This window comes from Aspergillus mulundensis (assembly GCF_003369625.1).
Source record: "Aspergillus mulundensis strain DSM 5745 chromosome Unknown scaffold_12, whole genome shotgun sequence".
NCBI lineage: Eukaryota > Fungi > Ascomycota > Eurotiomycetes > Eurotiales > Aspergillaceae > Aspergillus > Aspergillus mulundensis.
The window spans coordinates 630,686-653,570 of record NW_020797900.1 but is presented as its reverse complement, the minus strand read 5'-3'; the positions used below and the strand labels follow the sequence as shown (position 1 = coordinate 653,570).

The 22,885-nt window shown below is 53.5% G+C and overlaps 8 protein-coding genes across 8 annotated transcripts; 4 read left to right on the top strand and 4 right to left on the bottom strand.

The window, feature by feature from the left end:
• Positions 1–13: 13 nt before the first annotated feature.
• DSM5745_09508 (putative Cytochrome P450) lies at positions 14–1,776 on the top strand (the record flags this gene model as incomplete). The annotated part of the gene is made up of 4 exons (XM_026751524.1): positions 14–394; positions 469–995; positions 1,064–1,352; positions 1,438–1,776. The coding sequence occupies 4 exons, from the start codon at positions 14–16 to the stop codon at positions 1,774–1,776; spliced, it is 1,536 nt and encodes a 511-aa protein (XP_026599872.1).
• A 1,340-nt stretch (positions 1,777–3,116) lies between these two features.
• On the bottom strand, positions 3,117–7,783 carry DSM5745_09507 (uncharacterized protein; the record flags this gene model as incomplete). The annotated part of the gene is made up of 4 exons (XM_026751523.1): positions 3,117–5,060; positions 5,103–5,243; positions 5,289–7,271; positions 7,316–7,783. 4 exons carry the CDS (start codon positions 7,781–7,783, stop codon positions 3,117–3,119), a joined length of 4,536 nt encoding a protein of 1,511 aa, XP_026599871.1.
• A 1,375-nt stretch (positions 7,784–9,158) lies between these two features.
• On the top strand, positions 9,159–9,803 carry DSM5745_09506 (uncharacterized protein; the record flags this gene model as incomplete). Its single annotated transcript, XM_026751522.1, has 2 exons — positions 9,159–9,602; positions 9,669–9,803. The coding sequence occupies 2 exons, from the start codon at positions 9,159–9,161 to the stop codon at positions 9,801–9,803; spliced, it is 579 nt and encodes a 192-aa protein (XP_026599870.1).
• Positions 9,804–10,290: 487 nt separating this feature from the next.
• Positions 10,291–11,459, bottom strand: DSM5745_09505 (Gfo/Idh/MocA family protein; the record flags this gene model as incomplete). Its single annotated transcript, XM_026751521.1, has 3 exons — positions 10,291–11,016; positions 11,087–11,374; positions 11,421–11,459. The coding sequence occupies 3 exons, from the start codon at positions 11,457–11,459 to the stop codon at positions 10,291–10,293; spliced, it is 1,053 nt and encodes a 350-aa protein (XP_026599869.1).
• Positions 11,460–11,853: 394 nt separating this feature from the next.
• DSM5745_09504 (uncharacterized protein) lies at positions 11,854–12,967 on the bottom strand (the record flags this gene model as incomplete). Its single annotated transcript, XM_026751520.1, has 2 exons — positions 11,854–12,878; positions 12,925–12,967. 2 exons carry the CDS (start codon positions 12,965–12,967, stop codon positions 11,854–11,856), a joined length of 1,068 nt encoding a protein of 355 aa, XP_026599868.1.
• A 1,113-nt stretch (positions 12,968–14,080) lies between these two features.
• Positions 14,081–15,646, top strand: DSM5745_09503 (uncharacterized protein; the record flags this gene model as incomplete). Its single annotated transcript, XM_026751519.1, has 5 exons — positions 14,081–14,130; positions 14,176–14,197; positions 14,243–14,316; positions 14,369–14,698; positions 14,743–15,646. 5 exons carry the CDS (start codon positions 14,081–14,083, stop codon positions 15,644–15,646), a joined length of 1,380 nt encoding a protein of 459 aa, XP_026599867.1.
• A 577-nt stretch (positions 15,647–16,223) lies between these two features.
• On the bottom strand, positions 16,224–17,576 carry DSM5745_09502 (uncharacterized protein; the record flags this gene model as incomplete). Its single annotated transcript, XM_026751518.1, has 3 exons — positions 16,224–16,433; positions 16,495–17,068; positions 17,140–17,576. 3 exons carry the CDS (start codon positions 17,574–17,576, stop codon positions 16,224–16,226), a joined length of 1,221 nt encoding a protein of 406 aa, XP_026599866.1.
• A 1,251-nt stretch (positions 17,577–18,827) lies between these two features.
• Positions 18,828–21,733, top strand: DSM5745_09501 (bifunctional terpene synthase/polyprenyl synthetase family protein; the record flags this gene model as incomplete). The annotated part of the gene is made up of 8 exons (XM_026751517.1): positions 18,828–19,431; positions 19,475–19,503; positions 19,549–19,808; positions 19,869–20,771; positions 20,818–20,981; positions 21,041–21,142; positions 21,191–21,251; positions 21,325–21,733. The coding sequence occupies 8 exons, from the start codon at positions 18,828–18,830 to the stop codon at positions 21,731–21,733; spliced, it is 2,532 nt and encodes an 843-aa protein (XP_026599865.1).
• Between the last annotated feature and the right edge of the window lie 1,152 nt (positions 21,734–22,885).

Genomic DNA, 22,885 nt, shown 5'->3' with positions numbered 1-22,885 from the left:
GAGCAGGAACACAATGGCTTTAGCACCAGCTGTCCTACAATGCCTCGGTGATAGCCCCAGAACCATCCTAACCCTCGTCTCTATCGCCCTCCTAGCCTATGTGGTTTACATGCGCCACATCCATCCTCTTTCCCGCTATCCAGGCCCTCTCTTCGCCTCGTTATCCAACACATACAAAGCCTACTACGTGTACAAACTCGCGATCCACGAAAAACTGCTTGAGTTACACAACGCCTACGGCCCTGTTGTGCGCATCGGGCCCAACCACCTGCACACATGGGAAGGCGAGGCAATCGCGCCCATCTACAAGGGCGGAAGGTCCATGGGGAAGAGCGAGTTCTACGACGCCTTCACGGCATTTAGGCCGAACCTCTTTGGAGGGAGGGATGAAGACGTAAGCCGCCCTACTGGTTTCAGCTTTCCTGCATGTCACGCTAGTATCGGCAGAAATGTGCTGATGTGTGACAGATCCACGCCCTCCGCCGACGCCAACTAAGCCACGGGTTCGCACAAGTCTCTGTGCAAAAGCTGGAGCCACTCATCGAAGGCCAAATGGCCATCCTCATCTCGAAACTTCGGCGCCATGCACAAACTGGAGAAACGTTCGACCTGAAGCACGCTCTGAACCTATACGTCCTCGATATCCTCGGCGAGGTTGCGTTCGCGAAACCATTTGGTGTCCAGCTTACGGAAGACGTCGAGAAACTGCACGCCATCAACGACCACCTCTTACTGGCTGGTGTGATTGGTGAACTGCCCTGCCAGGATCTCACCAAGTTCTTGTCGAGCATAAGTCCCGTGCCGTGGATGAGGAGGCTGATGAAGAGTCGACTCAAGCTAAAGGGTATCTGCGCCGGTTGTGTGAGGTTTAAGATCGAGAACCAGGAGAAGATAACCAGGCCGGATTTGCTTCGGAGCTTGGTTGAAGCCACGGATCCGGAGAGTGGGAAGAGGCTGTCCGAGGAGGAGATCAATTCGGAGGCTTTTGCCGTGCTGTATGTCCCCTTGGCCCTAAGCCTAAGTACGCCGAACAACAGTCCAATAATCCTGACAATCATAACAGCGTCGCAGGCTCCCACTCCACAGCCGGAACAATGACCCTCCTCTTCTGGCACCTCATTCAGAACCCGTCGATCATGCGCAAAGTCCAAGCCGAGATCGAGAGCACACTCGGCCCACTGGCCAAAGACCAAACCTCGTACCCCATCGCCGGCCTCGAGGCCTCACTCAAGTACACAATGGCCTGTGTCCGCGAGAACTTCCGTATCAACCCCGTCTTCACGATGCCGCTTTGGCGCAAGGTCGGATACCCAGCTGGTCTGGATATCGGCGAGCATCATATCCCATATGGCGTAAGCAGCCCCTCCTCTCCATCTCTCCCCAGAATCACACCAGCAACGTACCGTATGCTGATGAAGATATATATATGAATTCCAGACAAACATCTGCATATCAAACTACGTCCTGCACCACAACCCCTCCATCTTCGGCCCCGACCATGCCATCTACAACCCCGAAAAGTGGCTCGACGAGTCCTGGAATAAAGAGAAGGGACGGTACCTGATCCCCTTCAGCGTCGGGCATCGCATGTGCATCGGGCGGAACCTGGCCATGACGAACATCCTTAAGAGCGTGACGACCCTGCTTGCCATGTTTGAGTTTGAGCCGCTCCAGGAACAGAAAGAAAGGAGTGTGAGGGTGCTTAGTCCGGGGATTGGGGAGATGGCGGGGTGTTTTGAGGTTAGGGTTAGACTTCGGGGTGAGGGTGGGAGGTAGAGATCGGTTGGTTGTAGAGGGCTCTTGGCAGGAAGGGGACGGGCATCTATTGGGTTGGGATGGGATGGGATGTTGTTTCAATGCCTTGACATCGTAGGATAGAGGACTTCCCAAGGCGATAGCCGATAGATACCTGGAAGGCTGGACTGGTAGTGAATCCGGCTCTGAGACCCATGGCTTCATAGACTCCGTAGGTCCGATGCGCCCTCGTACACTTGGGTACAGGTAGGTAGGTACTCGGGGGAACTTCAGTCGCGCATTTGAAGACCCATCGATTCATATGTGCTAGCCTACCGTAGGTGCTCGAGCTCGGCGATGGGGATGAAAATGAAAATGAGAGTGAGTGTGAGAGTGAAAGTGACAGGGTCGAGTGCGTCGAAGCTCGAAAGCCTCGCTTGCACACTGTACCTACCTTTATCTGCCGGCGGCAGCAGCATTCCATCTTCATGTTCCCAATCAATGAGGACATTTATCGAAACCGATTTCCACTCACGACCCACACTGCCTGCCTGTGCGCCTCTTTTTGTTTTGGAAAATGCCCAGCTGGCATTCTCGGGTCGAGTCGGAGTCCGACGGGTTGGGTTCCAAGCGGCCGGGGGTTTCGCTGTGTTGCATCTTGCTCTGGCTCTTGCTCTTGCTCTTGCTCTTGCTCTTGCTCTTGCTCTTGCTCTTGCTCTTGCTCTTGCTCTTGCTCTGGCGCAAGTCACAACACGTACACGTTCTCATCTGCGCCTTGACCCTGGTATGTGGTTTTGATTTGAAGGATAAAAAGGATAAAGTCGATTCAGGGTCGCGGGTCCATCGGAGTCCGAATGTGTGGCACTTTGCTCCCTCGCAACCCGGGCCAGTCATCACTAGGTCTAGGTACCTGTCTACACTTCCCATACTGTATGATTCTGGTGTCCCGTGCAAGTCTCATTTCGGATTCCGAGCCTCGGTGTCCGAACAGATCGCACCTTACTGGGGCCCCAGCCCAAATCCATCGAGGTCTCGGAATCCGAAGCGGGCTCGGTCCGGAATCCGAAGTCGTTGCAACCTGCGCCAAGGATTACCGTTTTAGGATCGTCTTGGCGCGGGTCGCCTTTTGGCCCGGATTCAACCCCGAACACGACCCGGTCCTTCAAGCTGGAATAATGGCTCTGCCGCTGGGTCTAGTATCTGTTTGGGGTATCCAGCTAACTGGCATTCAAGAATACGGGCGCGACTTGTGGGTTGGGCCAGGAATAAGCGAGTACGTGGCGTTCCGTCAATATATATATATCCGGGGGATAGATGAACTATATCCGTAGTCTATACCCTATAGCAGTCCAAGGACATAGAGATGCAATCGAAGAAGGAATTCATGCAGAATCAAACGGATTAACACCCTCCTTAAACCCAAACATAATAACTCTGTTATCACACGCAAGCGCAACAAAATCCCCGGAGACCACGTGCGGCGCGTACGAGCAGTCGATCGGCAGCCTGAACAGCCTCTTCCCACCGAACGTAATCCAGCTCGTGCGCGAGGAACCCGCGCCATCAATTCCGTACCCACCATCCCAGCGCGGAAGCTGTGTTGTCAGCGGATGCTGGGACCAGTCGATTACCAGGTTCCCGCGCTCCGTAATGAGTCTGGATAAATCCATGCTGAATTCTAGCTTCCCGAGCACCTTGTACACGCCTTTAGCGCCGTAGTTGTAGCGGATGGTGGCTTGTAGGGTACCGGGTTCGGGTTCGGATGTGGATGTAGGGCCGGTTGGTATTGTGGATCGGCCGAGCGCATAGATCCGTATGTCGCGGGATGAGGCGACGGCGAGGTAAGCGGCGTCGTGGGAGAATGCCAGGGCGGAGACTGAGGGATTGGGCTCGTCGTCCGTGATTATGTGACGCGGTTCTTCTTCAGTCTGTATGGCCCAGGTGTTGATCGTGCCATTGGGAAAGCCGCAGGCGAATAGGGCACTGTCTTGTGACCAAGCGAATGCCGCCCATTCAGGAGTCTCGATGCGTCTGATCAACTTACCTGTTGCTGTATCCCTAAACAATATCTCGTTGTCGGATGTTGTAAGAAGAATTTTTCCGTCAGATGAGAATGACTGTACAATTAGATGCTCCTCTTGCTCGGCCAGCACGTGTAACGCCGTCCATGTTGTCGTATCCCATAATCGGACGGTACAATCTGTAGCCGATGATGCGGCCAGTTTGGAGTCTGGGGATATGGCCAAGGAGCTGATATCAGAAGAATGCCCCTCTACCTCTCGTGTGAGGGCCCCTGTTGTTCTGTCCCATATTCCAATTGTACCATTCTCTGTGCCGGACATGACCCACGTCCTGCATGGAGACACAGAAAGGCAGCAGACGGCGCTTGCGTGACTTGCGAGCCCTACCGCCGCTTCTATACCGGTATTCCATAACTGGAGACCAGTCAAAGAGCCAATTGCTATCTTATCACCGTTACTCGAGACAGATAGAGATGAAACACCCGCGGCGGCGTGTATTTCCTTCTCTCGGGAGCAGGACTCTATGTCCCAGATCTGAACCGAGCCTTTGAAGGACCCCGTGGCAAAGCGGCGCCCGCCTGGGAAAAGAGCCATTGTCATGATTTGCTGATCGGATGGGTACCTTGCTAGTGTTGTCAAGAGCTGCCCCGATGTCGCGTTCCAGATCTGCAGCGCCGTCCACCCTCCCACGACGATCCTTTCGCCGTCCGATAGAGCCAATAGTGACTGCACATTGACAGTGTCGGTTGTCCATACTCGTTGGACGTCCCCGGTGTCAGCATCCCACACCTGAACTGACTCTGTTGTGGGAGTGGATGCAACCTGGGTATTTCCCAGAAATACCGCGCAGGAAGGTGCGATGAACTCAGAATTCGTTGTCTGCTGGATCGTCCCAGTGAGAAGATCCCATATACAGACTACACGCCCTGATGCTACAGACAGTAGTTTTCTCCCGTCCGGGGAGAACTGGAGTGTTGAGTAAGACCTATACTCCCGCCTACCTCGCAGGGTTTGTCTTAGTGACCAGTCAGAGACATTCCATATCTGGATGTAACGATTGCTCGCAGTGCTGGCGAGTAGTGATCCATCCGACGAGAGTGCCAGAACCTGGACATGCTTTTTATGGCCTTTGACGATGCGTTCAATCGTTTTGTTGTTTGTGTTGCATACCTCCAGTGTCCCCTCATCAAACCCACAGGTTATGAGACGGTCGTCTAAAAGAAATGCGGCAGCCTTTCCTCTCCCCTCCGCACCATAAATGTTGGTCAGGTGCAGCTTCCAATGCGTGTCGGTTACAGGAATACTCTGTAACCATGTAGGTAGTTGGCACTGAAAAAGTGACCTTACATGGCTTGACGAAGGGCTGAACATCAAAGCATAGCTATAAATCTGCAAGGGGGTTCTCCTCAAGGCGTAGTTGTGATGGTCTAGAAAATGGCGCGCGTCTTGGACGAGGAGTCGGAGGTTGCCAGAATTGTCCGAGTGCTTCTGTACGAAGTTAGTATGTGTTGAAACATTCGCCTTCAAACTCACCATCAAGGATTGCTGTAGGCGTTCCATCATGTTCGAAGCCACTTGTAATTTTCCAATAATACTGAGAGCCTCAACCCAGTGAAGGAGATGCCGCCTCAGAAAGCCTAGCACTGCGCCACTGTCAGAGAGACCTATGGCTTGCTGAGCCGGCAGATCAAGATTGCAAAGGTGCTCAATCCAATACTCGCAGAAGTACCGGACTAGGCGCAGCGGATCAGATCGCGGTGGCTCGATTGCGTCAATCTCGCAGGCCGGATCACCCAAGCCCCATATGTCTTTTTGCAGGGTAGCTGACATAGTGTCAAGCCCGCGGAGCACGATTCCGGCCTGAGTGTGGCCAGGAGTTTCCGAGAAGCGCCCTTTGCCTTGAATGGAAAGAACATATTCCCTGGCAGACTGATGGATGAAGTAGATGGTTCCGTCACGGATAGTGAGGAAGCTGCCGCAATGGTCAACAATCTCCTCGAGGTAAGCTACTTCACCGAATTCTTGTGGAAGATCAGCAACGATCGCAAGTTCGGTAATGTGCAAAGGCCGCTGGGCAAGCGTGATAACAGACAGAATATGACAGCAGTGCTGGAATGTCTCAGGTGATTCATTGTCAATTTCAAACACATCCTGCATCATTCGCTCGTACAACGCCTTCAACCCCGAAGGAAAAGTTTGTAGCACGGATGAGGTCTTCCAAAGGAGAGTCTTGCGCAAAGTCTTGAGAACCAAAGCAGCCCAAAGAAAGGTGCCATCAGCATGGCAGTGCAAGTACTCTTTGACCTGTGCTTTTAGCTCGTCACGATACCGCTTGCGCCTTGCAAGGTCTTCGACTTCAGAATCGATGTAAGCTGCGACAACGTCTCCAATCTCCTTCGCAGAATCTACACCGAGATCCAGCTCAGTATGAAGGCTGTCAACAGCTAGGAGGGCTTTTATCTCGGGTCTCGGACGGCTGGAAACGAGAACTTTCAGGCGTGGTGAGGCACGTTCCGTCAACAAGCCAAGCAAATGCTCCAGGTCGGACTCACACTCATCCAATGCGTCGATAAAGATATAAATACTTGGAAGACTCGGGTCGTCGAGCATCCGGGCGAGGATGTTGGACAGAGAAAAGAATGCATTGGCGTCATCAAACAAGGCCCTCCCCCTACGATCATACGCCTCACGAATATGGGCTATGAGCGATTTTCTTTGAGAAGCAAGCCGGTACATTAGGCCGCGTAGGACAGCCGTAGCGTTATTCAGATTGGGATCAGCGTTTTGACAGAAGAAGAACGATGTCAAGGCGTTTTTCGGGGCCGCCCGCAACATGTCTCTGATGATCCCGATCATGAGCATTGTCTTACCCTTTCCGGGATCGCCTTTAATCCAGTACAGGGAGTTTCCAGCCGCATATTTCCAATCTCGAAAGTCATCGCGGTCAAGGATCCATTGGCAGGAGCCCTCGAGCAACCTGTCCTTGGACTGCTCGATGCGATCCATATCATCAAGCGGGTCCGTCAAGCAAAGGTGTCTTAGCAGCTGATTGTCGGCGTCGTCTTTCTTGAGTTCCAATTGGTCCTGAACTGCGTCGTGGATGTTGGAGAGAAGGCGGACCTGCTGATCCTGAGCGATGTTGACCAGTGCTTCCAAATGAGATCTCATTTGCTGGGTATTGTACTGATCAATGTCTCGTTGAACGAGCCTCTCGGTATCCTGGATTTCTCTCAAGGCACCCTCCCAGTCGTTGAGTTTGATCGTGTCTTGGAGATAATTGACGAGTCGGTTCCGGTAATATGAACAGACGCTTTTCATCAGGAACGCTAGAAGAAGCCTGTAAAGATCGACGACGCGGCCTTCCAAAGCCGACCGTAGGTTCGAAGACAGGCCTCCATCCACCGTGTTCTCTCTGAGCAACAGCTGCGACAGCTCACCGTACCATTGCATCCGGGCAGCGACATAACCGACGCCTTCGCGATTCGCTCTCGTTTCCGTAGTCGGATTGACAACAATCTAGGTAATCAGCAAGAGAACCAGGAAGGTTTACAACAACGTACCTGCAGCGCAAAGGAAACGGCAGTCCAGGCAAGCGCGGCCTGAGGGATTGGCTGCAACGCTGGGCCGACGAGGTTGTTCAGCGCTTGAGCACCCTGCAGTGTCTTCTCCATCTTCAGCTTGTTTCCGGTCCTCTCCATCCCCAGCTTGATGAGCTGTTCCATCTGAGCCTGTCGCCGGCCATGGTCGGCTTTCTCAATGGCGTTGTCTTCCGCGGAGGCAGGCGCGAGCTCGCGGGAGAGGACTCGTTCGTAGGCGTCGACCAACTGGCCATCCTCTGCTTTCAGGCGGTCGTATGCCTTGGCCCATAGCGTCGCAGCTGTAGTTGGGTTGTCTAGAGTTGAATCGTGAGGAACCGGCGCCGGTGTGGGAGAGGGAGGAGGAGAGGGGGAGGGAGGACGATCGGAGTTGCCCCGCTTCTTCGACTTGTGATGCCTGAACCCCAAGGCCGACAGTAGCGAAGGTGCCATTCTACAACCGGAACCGCACAACGTTCTGCTCAGAACTACGGCTCACCCGGCCTGAAGTCTCTGATTTCTCCCCTGCGAGGAACCGACAGAGATAGAAGTGCGAGGGTCGACTGGTTCAGCCGCCAAGGTATGAGCCCCCGCATGACGGCTTAAGCGCCCTAGACGTGGAGAGTTGCCATTGGCGACTGCAAAACGCCCCAAGGCTGTCCAGGGCTTTCTCCTCGACTTCGCTCATTGAGGCTCTGCTCCCGTCAAACAGTCTTTTCCAGCATTGCGTGGAGTCGAGCGCCAATGCTTCCATGCAAATTTAGTTCCGGCTGCATGCAATTCCCGGCCCTGCTGGCGATGTTGACGGTAACGGTAAGCCCTTGAGGTGGTTGGGAATGAACAATTGCAAGGCCAATCAGCGACTATCCATTCTTCAGGGAGGCAAAACTGAAAAACATGGCAAATACCATTCAGGGTTCTCTCTTTGCCCTCGCAAGACATGAGACATAAGCGAAAACGCTGCCTGTCCCCCTCAAGAACTAGGCAATTAACTTCAGCAGTTATCGTCGTATTACAGAGAAGACGGTGACCTCGGCAACATTGCACCACTGACTCCGATGTCAGTCCTCACGCACCGGCTTATCTGGACAGCAGCTGCTATTGAACCCGGTGCTTGCAATGCAGCTGACCGTTGGCGCCTCGTACCGCAGCCGGTGTACCTGTACAGGCCAAGAGGGCTCCGTCATACAAGAGAGACACAGGCCTAGCCGTTGGAAAATAGGATTGCTCCACTCAAAGCAGCGGATTCCCAGAGTGCCAGGCACTTGGAAGCCCACTATTGTAAGACCTCGAGCACAAGTGCAGTTAGGAACAAGCCTGACGGAGTATTTACCAGCGACAAATACACCGTCCTCCGATCTACCGCGTAGCCAACTGGCTCTCGGGGTGACACGATCGAAGGCTCCTGTCCTGCCTACCTCGGCTGGGATCACAGGCCTCGCTTTTTGTGGTCGCTTGTATACTCGAGAGCCGTCCTATTTGTTGCATATGCCGCCCATTTCGTCTTCTGGTTCACCTTGGAAGACTGCAAGGAGGTTTGACTAGTGAGCTCGAGTAGAAACCAAGAGTTGATATTCGAACAGAATCTCAGAGCTCCTGACGCGATGGCAGATCAGTTTGCTGGCCGGTGGGTGATGGTAGGTGTCAACTATTGCCCTTTATGTTTGTCAAACTACTGCTAAGTGTATACTGGCATTGATCGCAGGACAAAGGGCTCTGTTCCGACCTCGAAAGCATTCTGAAACTTGTACTCCACTCTCGCCGGCTCCTTCGTTTGACATCCTGACTGAGACTACTATAGCAAGGCCTAAGCTGGCCCCTCCGCAAAATGATCTGCCTTGCAGGCGTGCGAATTGAAATGAATACCGAATTCAACCCCGATCCCACGCAAACAGTCATCAAGGTGGACGTCACACCCACGGGCACCGGAGGGATGGCAGCGTCAACAGAGACAAGGAAGATGGACTGGGCACCGTTCGAGAAAAACGACTTTCTGTTTGGGCTCTGCCAGGAACGCAGCGAGTTCGTTCGCGGAAGTAAAGATGACCAGGGCAGAGAGTATCCGAGCGTCGATATGCAGACCGAAGTCGGCGATCTTAGGGCTGGGAGGTTCCTGCGGGGGGAAATCAATGAGCACGGAAGCGAGACCGAGTGGGATGTTTCTCGGCAGGTACTTGGAGATGAGAAGAAGGGGGAGGAGGGAAACGAAAGTGTCTGGGTCCATACGTTTGTGAGGAACTTGAATGGGGGGAATGGGTGGACTGCAGAGCAGGTGAGGCAGGCCCATTCGGTTTGCCATAATCTGGCAGAAGTATACTGACGATGCACTTCTCTACAGATATGGGGCTTTGAAATAATTGATGGTGAGCGGTGTCATACTCGACGGGTCGTCGTCGCGAATAAGAAGGGTCAATATGTGCTGGCGCGATTGGTGTACAAGTATCTCGCGGATGGAACAGGTTCGAAGGGTTAAACGATCTGGATACGGTCACATCCATGAAGCGAGCATTAAGGAATGGGATGGGCTTATGCCTATGGACCTTGGGAATAAGTGTCTATTAGTATTAGCCTGGGGAATGCAAAAAAAGGTTTTAAGATATATGAGCTGACCAGATACGCACAGATGTTCCTCCACGTAAGGTATATAAAAAAGTCTCGTGAAAGGATCTGGGAAGAGCTAAACTGTGCCAACTCTTATACATTTGTCCTCGGATAATCGCTGTATAAGTTCCTAATGTTAGTTCAATATCTGGGCGGAATAACCACCCGAGAGACGAGCTTGATCTCTAGAGCATCTGAGCTTCTTGATCGTTTACCCTCTGGATACTTTCCACGTCTTCGGCAACGGGCGCCTCGATTTATGTGTGTCTGCATTTCAATCCAACAATAAAAGCTAAATTCTCCATCAACATTCTCCAGTCGTACTCTCCAACCTCAGATCACAATCCAAAGACTCTAAACTAATTCAGCCTCTCCCCCCCCTCATCAAACCTGACCACCTCCCCACTAAGCAAGGCATCCTGCAACGCCCGCCCAATCTTCATAACCACCAACCCGGTCTCCAAGCTCACCGGAACCCTCCTATCCCCAAGCACCGCATCCACAAACTCATTCGCCTCCACCGCAAACGCCTCCTCAAACCGCTGCCAATACTCCGCCTGCACCTCATGCCTCAACCCGCCCTTATCCGCAAGCACAACAGCATTCGCCCGCGGAATAACATTAACCATAACCTTGCCCTCCGTCCCCGTGATCTCCGTGAGCACATCATGCCCATGCGCCTGCGTCCGCGAGCAATAAAAGTACGCCATCTTGCCGCCCCAGAACTGCACCATCCCAACCGCGTTGTCGACGTCCCCGGCCGCCGCGAGCTCAGGGTGCGCCTGCAGACTACCGACCGCCCAGCACGCTTTCGGGACCGGGTTGTCCAGGTACCACAGCGTCAGGTCGATGTCGTGGATTGCGCAGTCGACGAAGATGCCCCCGTTGCGGGAGGCGTAGCGCACGAAGAACCCGCTTGTGTCTTTGAGGTCGCAGGTGTTCGAGCGGACGAGGAAGGGCGTCCCGATTGCGCCGCGTTGGATCTTGACTGCGGCGTCGCGGTACGAGGCGTCGAAGCGGCGGGAGAAACCCGCCATTATCTTGAGTTCTGGGTGCGCGTTTGCTGCCGTGACGACGGATTGCGCCTGCGCCACGTCCGTTAGATATATCTTAGCTATTCAGGGTGTCTTTCCGGTGAAGGTGACTTGGGCGCACCTCTGTGAGATCGGTGCTCAGTGGCTTCTCGCATAGCACGTGCAGCCCCTTTTCAATGGCCTTGAGCGTCTGCATGGCGTGCACGTCTGTGCTGGTGGACACCCAGACGGCTTGCAGGTTTGACTGCGAGGACAGCAGCTTGTCGTAGTCGTCGTAGATGGCGATGCCGAATTCAGTGTATTCGGGGTTGTGCTGCGCCCATTCGATCTCGTGGGGGTCGGTGGTGCAGACGGCGACGACTTTGGCGCGGGGCACGCGGTAGAGCAGGGTGTGGACGTGGCGTTTGCCCTGGTTGGTGTTAGTGGACTGGAGGAGAGGGAGGATGGGGTGGTACCATGCGGCCGAGGCCGATGACTGCGATGTTGAGGGGCATGCTGATGAGTGTAAGGCGATTGTAGAGGCGATTTTGGGTGTGAGCTGATGGTCTGAGCAAGGGAATGCTTCTACTATTTATGTCCATTTTCTATGCGGGCTTATACTTCATGTTGAAAAATGTCTTTCCAGCGAACGGCGCCTCTTTCCTAATCGGGTGATTTTCTAGTGCGGGGGAACTTCCTCCCTCTCATTCTGCAGTCGATCCCCCACTTTCCCTTCCTCTTTCACCATCTCCAGTCCACATCTCCAGTCCATCTGCCTCCCTATCATCATGCACTGCAACTCACCTGCAGTCTGACTCAGTCTGCTGTGGCCCTGCCGCGGCGCTTCCTTCCTTTCTTGGTAATCCTGACAAAAGCTGTACGAGCGGACGAATTTTCCACAGTTGACGTTTACAAACTGGCGCGCACTCTGAGCGCTTCGCTGAACACAAGGCCGAGCTTCGCGACCGCATCGCCCGAGGTCTGGTGATGCAAGACGATCCGCTTCCCATCCAGCTTGATGCCATGCTTCCTCCCGAGCTCGTTCCATCGCTCAATCGTCATCCCTGCACGTCCCAGATCAACCCACACTTGGTTGGTTTCGACCTCTCGCAACAGCTCTCCTCCCAGGTCGACCCACAGCTGCCCGACTTGCTTCGCCAGCTCATGGACTGAACGCAGCTTGTCTCGACTTCCCCAAGGGCCAACACCAAACTGCTCCAGTACCGCAAACTGAGCTGCTGCTGCTAATGGCCCCGACTGTCGCATTGCGCCGCCGAGGCTCTTACGGATCCGACGGAGCTGCGTTATAAGCCGGGCAGAACCAAGCACCATTGCGCCCATGGGGGCACCGAGGTTCTTGCTGAAGTCGACAGAGACCAGGTCGCAGAGCCTGCAGTAGTCTGGCAGACTCCCTCCTCCGGCCGCGACCGCTTCCCAGAGTCGAGCGCCGTCCATGTGGACTTTGATGTCATTATCATGAGCCCACTGGCTGATGCGGCGCAGTTCGTCGACTGGGACGACACTCCCACCTGCGGTGTTCTCGATACTGATGACTTTCGTTGGACACTTGTGGACATCATCGGTGACGAGAGCGCGAGAGACTACGTCTTCCAGCACCATGAACCGCCCGTTTGACGGCCGAACCGTTTGGATAGACGCGCCACTCATGCCGAGTCCACCTCCTTCGAAATGGACGACATGGGCTCGGGCGTCGACAAGCACACCACAAGGAGGCTGCGTCAACAGAGTCCGAATGGCCAACTGATTCGCCATCGTCCCTGAAATGACAAACGCCCCTGCTTCAACACCACATTGAGAAGACAGGAGAGACTGGAACTCGTTTGTCGTCTCATCCTCTTGGAAGACATCGTCTCCAAGGCTTGCACCCGCCATGGCCGCAAGCATACCGGTGGAGGGCGTCGTAATAACATCGCCTGCACGATCAGTGACTGCTTGCAAGTGAGCCTGGGCGATGCTTACTCCGGAAATCCGCCTCTGCGCGATGCGCTGTCCCCCATGCCATGTCTTGCATATCCGTCTGAAGAGCGTTTTCCAAGGTGAGGATCATTCTCTGAAGCTCGATGTTTCGATATGGATCGATGGGCTTTAAAGCACCCTACAAGCTGCAATTCCTCCTAATTTATCCGTCCTGGGTCACTGTAGACAAGGAACTATGGGGGTTGAAGCTCTTCACTTTTCGTTCGCCATGTCACAAGATTGCAAAAGGAACCGCATCTATATTTGTTTTGCTGCCGTCCAGGCTAACCTGAATTCAGAGGGAGCTGCGAGTGCGTGCTCGAGCGGCCAAGATCAGTCAGCTTACGGATGGTTCAGCTTCTCACCTGCCAAGGATCCCTTGCAGGCCTTGTGCCATGGCGCAGCCAATCGAGATATTAGATCCCGTCAGTGCGCAGGGGCTCCTGGCTTTGGTCGATTCAATTCCACCGCAGCCTCGCCTACGTGGGGGTCGCCGTCCATGTCTGGGCCTCTGGCGCAGCAGTTTGTAATGACTCGGAATCCCGAGTGCAGCATGAATCAATCTAAATCAGGCATCCCGTCAGCCGTTGTTAGTCAGAATGCCCTGCGTTTGAGAGTCTAATGAACTATAAAGGCTGAGAATAAGCCTGGCTTACGGGGAGAATGCCGCAGGACCAGGATGACCGCAGCAGATCGTCCAACCTTCGGGATTTTGAGTATGCAATCATTGCTCTGAGGGCTTCCTTTCCTTTACCTCGGGCGGTTCTGCAGCAGGATCCTGATCCAGTGGCCAAAGATTGGTGTCTTATTTGCTTATCGCTATCATGGTTCATGCAGTGTCTAGTCCGGTTGGCAATGTCGATGCAGTGACAATGCAAGCAACTCATTGCGCCCTCTTTTGCCGCCATTCCGCTTGGCTTATATCCTGCGTAAAAGCCCTGATCTGTGAGTACAAGTTTCGCACTTGAAGAATCTATCTGAGTCGCAATGTATCGCTTTAGGGCGTCAAGAGGGGACCGTCTCCGCTACATCCGACGGCCTTGACGGCAATGCTTTTACAGATGAACAGCTCAGTCACTATGGCCTGGAGACGGACGCCGAGTCTGGATATATCCGATGGAAGAGGGACAGCAAAGATCATCCACGGAACTGGTCAACCATGAGGAAGAGCTATGATACATCGCTAGTGCTCTTTGTGGAATTCTATACGTGAGTGCACCCTCTGTGACACGACGCTTGGCTGACCATATCTAGTACAGTAATCAGCACGACAGGCGTGAGTTCCATTCTTGGTGGCGATGGAGAAAGCTAATGCTTACAGGCCGCTGCGGCTGAGCTCGCGCTGCACGACTTTGGGGTCAGCAAGATGACCCTCCTGGTGGCGTTCAGTCTGATGTGAGCATGGTACCTCGCCTACTTGCGGAGAAATTGATCCAATTGCATTCAGGTATCAGCTAGGCCAAGCAGTTGGTGGTCTTGTCATCCCCCCTTCATCGGACCTCTTTGGCCGCCGCATGCCCTACCTCCTGTCGTGCGCCTTGTTCAGCGTCTCCTGTCTCGTTGTGGGGATTGCCCCGCATATCAGCGCTGTGTTTGTGGGCAGGTTCTTCTCCGGCCTGGCGTCAGCTGTACCCTCTGTCGTCGTTAGTGGGACAGTGGAAGACCAGTTCAACACCGAACGCCGGGTCTGGATTGTCCTGCTCTGGAACGCCGCCGCAACGGCGGGGTTGGCCTTTGGGCCTGTGTATGCTTCGTGCATTATCGAGGCCTCTAGCTGGTGAGTAAACCCGGTCAAAGCATGGACAATCTAACAATAAATAGGCGCTGGATCTTCTACAGCGCGGCAATTGGAACCGCAGCCGGCAACGTGCTCTTGCTGGGGATCCGAGAAAGCCGTCCGAGCAAACTACTCGCGCAGAAGATCGCCATTCTACGAACCCGATATCCAGCAGCAGAGCTGATGTACCACACACCAGACCCGTTTCCAACTTTCCGGGTCTTCGTCGAAATCGTCCTCGTTCGATCCACCGTCATGATGGTCACGGAGCCCGTCCTGATCATCATTTCCAGCATTAGCGCTGTGTCCTGGGGCATCATCTACCTGTTTACCGAGTCTCTAACAGCCGCATTCACCGAGCTAGGGCTTTCTCGCACAGAAGCATCATGGCCGTTCCTCGCCCTCATCATCGGCGTCCTCCTCGACGCCGTCCCGCATATCTGGGAAGTCAAGACGCTGCGAGCAAAGCGCGAGAGAAAGATCCGTATCGAGCCCGAAGATAAAATCTTCGGCTTCACGTACGGCACTATCGCGCTCGCTGCCGGTCTCTGGTGGTTCTACGCCACGACCCCGCCGGCCCGCAGCAGCGCGCATCCCCTCCTTCCAACAGCAGCCCTGATCCCCATCGGGTTTGGCGTGAACGAGATTGCGTACACGCTTAGCGGGTATCTAACAGATACATATACTGTGTATGCAGCATCCGCCTTTGCAGGCCTTGCTTTCGTTAGGGCTGTTGTTGCTGGAATTGCGCCGCTGATTGGACACGCTCTTTTTACACAAGGGCGCAGTGTTGTTCCCGGGTATGTGGTTGCTGCTGTGGGTACGGTGTTCTGCGGTGTTCCGTTTGTGTTTTATAAGGTTGGCAGACGAATGAGTGAGCGGAGTCCGTTTGCGAAGTATAGTGTTGAGGTTGATAGGTTGACGGGGCTGGATCATCGGGAGGATTAGGCACGGCTGGCTGATGGATTAGGAGATGGTCATTTTTGATCCGATCTATACTGGTTTCTGTTGGTATTATGTGTTGCTCTTTCCCTTGGAATGGGCTTCTCCAGTATTTGTGAATCCCAGGACAGTGCCAGCCTTTACGGCCAAGGCCGACCTGTGCTTAGGGCTTAGGGCTTCAGAATACCCCGTGCCGTTCCCCATGAACTTGCTGCCAAGGCTCCGCTCAGCTCTGCCTTCTGACAGAGACAGAGACGGAAGATAGTCTGCGGATGAGGAGGCCAGGATGTACGACCTTCAGCTCATGCAGCGGGTGCGGTGAGTACGCGAGGCATGATTGGTGCCGTAACTTGGCTTTTGCAGCCCTTAGCCCTAAGCCACCTCGGCCTTGTCCAGCTGCATACAGGCTGGCACTGTTATCCTTACAGGAATGGCGACGGTGAGAGTCTTTCATTGAAGCAACAGTCCATTGATATTTTCTATTCGGTAAGGAAATGATAGTATGCGTCGAATGTTGGGAGAAATGATGCAATCGGGATAGGGCTGGGCAGTGTCTGGAAAGTGCTCAGATAGCATCAACATTTTACGTAGACTCTACAGCAGCAGCAGCAGCATCGTTCCCCATCCCCTCTGTGTCCTTAGTTTGTTCCTCTCGTCCTCCAACCCAAGGCTCGCGCTTCGTCAGGTTAATCCAGACATCATGCCAGAGCCGCGCGGGCCCATTCATTCGCGACCAGGGCTTCGGCGTCTGCGGCGTCTCCCTGCACAGCCTAACGTCGTAGGCCATGAGTAGCTAAACCAATGTCAGCATCAACTAGCCACAATATCAGCTACCTGGGTACAGAACGACCCACCGCAACCGGCGCCTTATACAGCATCATCATGGCAAAGTGCTTGCCCAGACAGACCCTGCTCCCCGTGCCCCAGATCAGATTATACTTCTCCAGCTCCTTCGCCTTGGTCGGGTCAGCCAGCCACCGCTCAGGCTTGAACTCCTCCGCGTCAGGACCGTAGACGGCTTTGTCCCTGTGCGAGATCCACGGGTTCGCTGCTAGCTCGATGCCAGTTGGGATCCTGCGGCCGTTGATGACGATTTCGGGGTCCAGGGGTGTTAGGACGCGCGGGAGCAGCGTTGATGCGAGCGGGTGCAGACGCATGGCTTCGCGGATGCAGGCGCAGAAGAAGGGGAGGCTCTTTGCGACTTCCGTGTAGGTTGGGATGGGGTGGGTGATTTGGCTGCTCTGCACGGCTGTTCTCAGCTCCTCCACCACTCGGGTGTATGTGGTCGGCCGCGAGAGGATCTCGGCGAAGAGCGCTGAGCTGGAGCTGCCGAAGCCGTCGGAGCCTGCGCCCAGGATGACGAAGATCTCGGACTGGATGGTTTCGGCGTCGAGGACGTGCCCTTCGGGGGTGCGGGTGTCCATGAATCTACATAGGTGGGACGGGGGTCAGCTGGATACGGTACCCTGTTTGGAATAGATGCTGGGGTCCACTCTTACGCTTGCAGGAAGTCGTAATCGTCGTTGCCCTTCTCGGGCTTGACGACGCGCCCTTCTTCTAGGGCTTTGGTGCGGTCGGCCAGGACCTGTCTGGCGCGCTTCATGACGCCCCCGAACCAGATGTTCTGCTCTGGTGACACCTGGAAATACCTCTTCAGGCGCGGATGCGTGAGGACGTCGAATATCGTGTAGACCCTCCCCACCGCGCCGAGCAGTCTCATCCCGGCCTGGAAGATGCGGATCAGGTTGTCGACGTCTGTGCCGGTGTCCACGAAGCCCAGGGGCGTGCGGAACCCGACGTCGGTGATGGTGTCGTACGACAGGAAGGTGCCCCAGACTGCGAAGTCCAGCGGCTTCTTGGGCTCGACGAAGTCCGTGTCCAGCTTGTTCATCCACTTGGTGATGTTTCGTTCGACCAAGCCTTCCATCCGTTGCATGTTGGATAGCGAGTATGTGTTTGCTACCAGACGGCGATGGGCGGCGTGTTGGAAGGGATCTCGCACCATGAGGATGCCGGGCCGCTTGTACATTTCCTCGGGGAACCAGCGGCCCTTGGTGGAGCGGCGGTGGTAGACGGTCGGGATGATGGCGCTTTCTGCTAGCAGGAGCATTGTTGGGGAGACGCGCACCACGGGTCCTGCGTGGGTGTTAGGTCTGTTTCTGCGCGGAGGTAAGGGGGAGGACCGTATTTCTTCACTGCCTGCCATAAGACCTCACATTCGGTGCTGCGGAAGTGGTGCCATGCCGACCAGATTCTGGTGACGCCGGCCCAGAAAGGACCGGGGTAGTGGCGGAGGGGGTGGAAGTATCTGTAGTAAATGATTTGGTAGAGAAAGTTGACGGCTACCAAAGTAAAGAGAGAGAACAAGACTGTCAATGGGGTGATATTGTCAAGGCCTAATGAGGAAAGATGGAAGCCGGCGCCCATGGCTGTGATGGCTGCACTTGCAAATGGATGATGGAAAACACAGGGTCATGGCTGGAGGGCCTAGAGAAGGCAAGAAGGCTGACTCGGCGTTATTCTATGCCTGGCCCCCGTGCTCTGCCCACCAGGCTCATCTGATGTTGCAATATCTGCCCGAGCAGAGTGATTGTGCGAGTATGCCCGGAGCCCGAGTGCGAGGGCAATGTCCGACATCGACGACAAGCATTGCACAGGCCCGGAATGGGTGGCAATCTAGAGTGGACTGGATTCAATCACCCTACTGTTCATGCTGCTGTATGCACGAAAACGGCGGTGGCTCAGGGGCAAGGCCAGGCGCGTCTTGGTTGCCACGGCTCGACGAGCACCTCTCTGATCCAAGACGGTGGAGCCGGTGTGACGGCCAAGGCAGTGTGACCAACGGTGAAGCGGCAGGGAGGCACAGGAGAGGCAGGTCCATGCTGGCTGATGGGGGTGATAGGGGGTGGCAGGCCCGACATCCCTGCTCCAACAGGGAAGGGCCCCGAGTCTGAGACATGTGCTGCCAACACTCGAGTCAATGTCTGCCCCCTTTCTCAAGGTTCGAGTTCTCTATATATCACGAACGTCAAAGCACTGCCAGACTCAGCCGAAACTCTGCACAGCCAAACCATGGGCCAGTGCCACCTTGCGGACCCGACGGAGTACAACGGTTGTACGCGCCAGGCTTGGTCCCGATGGGGCACAAAAGGTGACCGTTGCACCCTTGAGAAACGCACCTGCTGAGATGGCCCAATCGCTGTCCTCTTCTCCCAGATCTTGCCCATCCAGCAGCAGGAACAACGGGGCATATGCAGATCTGTCTCGAAGCCAGGATGGACAGGCCGGGGCTAGCAGCAGCACACTCTCAGGATATAAGGCCCCTGGCCCCTGGCGCATGCAGCTCCAAAACGCCCGCCAGCCTGCTTTTGACGCATCCAGTTATTGGCCGGAATCCGCACTCCGAGACCTGTTGCATCTATACCGTCGTCTCGCGAGACTCGTCATCCTCTCATATATCCGCCGAGGGCGCTCGCAAATCCACAGCATTGAAATATCCACACCAATGACATCCACAGCGATCGTCGTCCCTGAAGAGGACGTCCGGCGGGGCGGAGGCGTTTCAGTATGGCCGACCGAGATCCATGCGAACTACGCGAGCGTCGTCGAGGAAGCGGTCCAACTGACCGAGGAGTACACGGCCGAGTTTGGAATCAAACTGGATACACACACAATCGCGAACCTGCCGGACATCGGACCGACTCACGTCACGGCCCTTTGCATTCCACACTGCCTGGACGATCGGCTCTCGCTGATGACGCGCTTTTGCGAGCTCACCTTCCTAAATGATGGTATGTCACGTCTTGTATTATCGGCCGCCACTAACAAGCCTAGATTACTACGACGATGCCGGCAAAGACAAGGTGCGTTGCGGCTTTTCGTGGGTGATGCGTAGCTGACCGGCGCAGGTACGAGAGTACAACGACAACCTCCAAGACTTCTTCGGCAAGAACATGTACGACGAGGACCAGAAGGCGGCGATGAAGATCAAGGCCAAGGGGTTGTTTGCGAGCTACATGGTCGAGATGATGCAGGTCGACCGCACGCTGGCCAACGACCTGATGGCCACGTACAGCCGGATCCTCGAGCCGACCAGCCTGCCTGATACGGGGGAGTGCAAGACCTTTGCGGACTATCTGGTCCTGCGCCTGGCCAACTCTGGCCTCGAGTACGTGACCTCACTCTCATTAGGCTATCTGCAATTAGTATACGGACTGACCTGCTCCAGAGTCTTTCAAGACATGGCGTGCTTCGGCATGGGCCTCAAGCTCACAGAAGCCGAAAAGGAGAAGCTCGCCCCAATCATCAACGTGGGCCACCACTCGACCTTCCTCATAAACGACTACTGGAGCTGGCCGAAAGAGGTGTACAAATACTACGAGAACGGAGAGAAGAACCTCCCGGTCAATGCCGTCTGCATCATGATGCAGGAACATGGGTGCTGCGAGGAGGAGGCACGGCATCGAGTCAGAGAAGAGATCGTCATCCAGCAGAGAATCCACCTGCGCATGATCAAAGAGATGGAGGAGCAGGAGGGGCCTCTCCCAGAAAAGTACTACAAGTACTTTGGCGCGGTCGAGACGACGGCATCGGGGTCTGAGTACTGGAGCTGCTACAGCCCGCGGTATCCGAGAAAGCATGATCTCAGCCAGCCAGAGATTGCGATTGTTGACGGAGAGCTGCACTACAAGACCAGCACGGGCGCCACATACAGACCGTCCGTCGCCGAGGTGAAGAAGGGCAACCTGCGGAGGCGCAGTGACGATGCGGTCCCTGCAAAGTCCATGCCCAACGGCACGCACACGCAGCACACGCCTCTCCAGAATGGAAACGGCGAGAAGCCAAATGGCCTCACCAACGGGTCCGGGTCGAAAAAGCGACATGTCCCAGAGCCTGTGGATGACGGATTTGCCCAGGCACCGACGGATGTGAGCGAGTCTCTGTATCCTGCTCCTGCAGTACTAATCTATCGGCAGGAGGTATTAGCACCATACAACTACATTGCATCTCTGCCCTCCAAGAACATCCGAGACAAGTTCATCGACGCGCTGAATCTGTGGCTGCACGTCCCACGGCCGGCGCTGGCCTCCATCAAGAAGATCATTGGGATGCTCCACCACTCGTCTCTCATGTACGCACAAATGGTTCCAATGTTTCAGCTATCTAACAGCAAGCAGGCTCGATGACATCGAAGATAACTCCACCCTACGCCGTGGAAAGCCATGCACCCATATCCTCTTCGGGCCCGCGCAAACCATCAACTCGGCCAACTATACATTTGTTGGTGCATTCGCCGAGTTGCAGAACTTGCGGAGCCCATTGGCGACAGATATATTCATCCGTGGGTCTACCTAGGTAATTGATGAGAACATGGCTGGAACATGCTGACGCTTAATGCAGGGGAAGTCAAGAACATGCACTGCGGACAAGCCCTCGACCTGGCATGGAAATACCACACCCACTGCCCATCAGTCGACGAGTACATGATGATGATTGACAACAGTGGGCTCTCTATTCCACCTACCTTGGGGATATGCTAAATCAGTCTAGAAACGGGAGCAATGTTCCGCCTCTGCGTGCACCTCATGCAAGCCGAGTCCAGCATACCCAGGTAACCAAGCCTACCTAACTTATTCCCACCCCTCCTTAGGCACCTGCATCTAACAGTGGCCATCCACATCCAGCTCCCACATCAACGCCGGCTTCTTCGTCACCCAGCTAGGCCGCTACTTCCAAGTCCGCGACGACTACCAGAACCTCGTGTCGACCGAATACACCGACCAGAAGGGCTTCTGCGAGGACCTGGACGAGGGCAAGATCTCCCTGCCCCTCATCTACACGCTCATGCAGTCGACGCCCGAAAGCGCCGTCGTCAGGGGAATCATGCAGCATCGTACCGACGGGGAGGGCCTGCCGCTGCACGTCAAGCAGTATATCCTGCAGGCGATGGAGACCGCGGGGGCACTGGATGCGTGCCAGTCCCTGGCGAGGGAGATGCAGAGTAATCTGATCAGTGAGCTGCACCGTATGGAGGAGACGTTCGGGCAGAAGAACGCGCTTATCGAGTTGATTCTGCGGAGGCTGTGGGTTTAGCCGTCCGGGTTGGGGGTGTTGTGATGCTGCTGGTGTTGGGGTTACTCGTATAGAGATAGGCCAGCATATACTATGATAATGTCGGTCGTTCTTCTAGCATCAGTCGAAACCTAGTAGACGGGGCTGTCATTCCCTCGTGCGCACACTCTGGTATTACACAAATAAGTAAGCAGGAATAACAATACCCAGCCCCGCGGTCTTCTACGTGCTTGCAAGTCAAACATTACCTGGATTTACAGAAAGACAAAAGTAATCTATGGAAATAAAACCTATGCTTGTGGTAGTAGATATGATGGATGGATTCAATTTCTGATACCGAGGGCTGGCTAGGAGGTTACTAAAAGGAATGAATAGTTACTATATGTAGAAGTCTCTTGTATTACTTGGTGTGCTAAGCTAGATATTTTAGGGATAAATAAAAAGTTTTATAATAGTTATTTAGGCTAAAAAACCTTTTTTTATTAAAGCTTTAAGGCCGCTGGTAACCTTAAGTACTTACTTTTAATACTTTTTTTTATTTATACTAAAAACTTCCCTAAATTAATAAGCTATAAGCTATTAGTATAAAAAAAGTCTTTTTTAAATTAATAAGTTATAGGCTATTAGTCCCGGGAAAAGGCTTTTTTAAAAATATAATTTATAAGTAAGTATTAAAAAATTAATAATTAAAATAATAAAAGTAATAAGTATTAATAGGAGCTTTAGGTATTAATAAGCTAAAATAATTCCTAAAAATATAAGTAAATAATAATAAAATATATAAAATAATAAACTTTTAATAAAAACTTTAGGCACCGGGTGGCCTAAAATTAAAGTAAATAATAAATAAAAAGCTATATAATTTATAAATTTAAGGGCTAGCTAGTATATTTACTAGTTTTTTTTTAAAATTATATAGCCCCTTTATAGCTAAAAAAGTAATAATAAATATTAAAATATATAAAGGCTATTTTAGGGGTAAAACAAGGCCTAGTTTATATAAAAGTTTTATTAATTAATAGTAATAAACTAGTATATAATAATTTATTTAAGAATTTTAATTTTTAGTATAGGGTAGATTACCTAGTATAATAATATATTAAATTTATTAAAATATATATTTTAAGTATTAATTTTTTTTAGAAAATTTAATGCTAGTATAATATTATATAT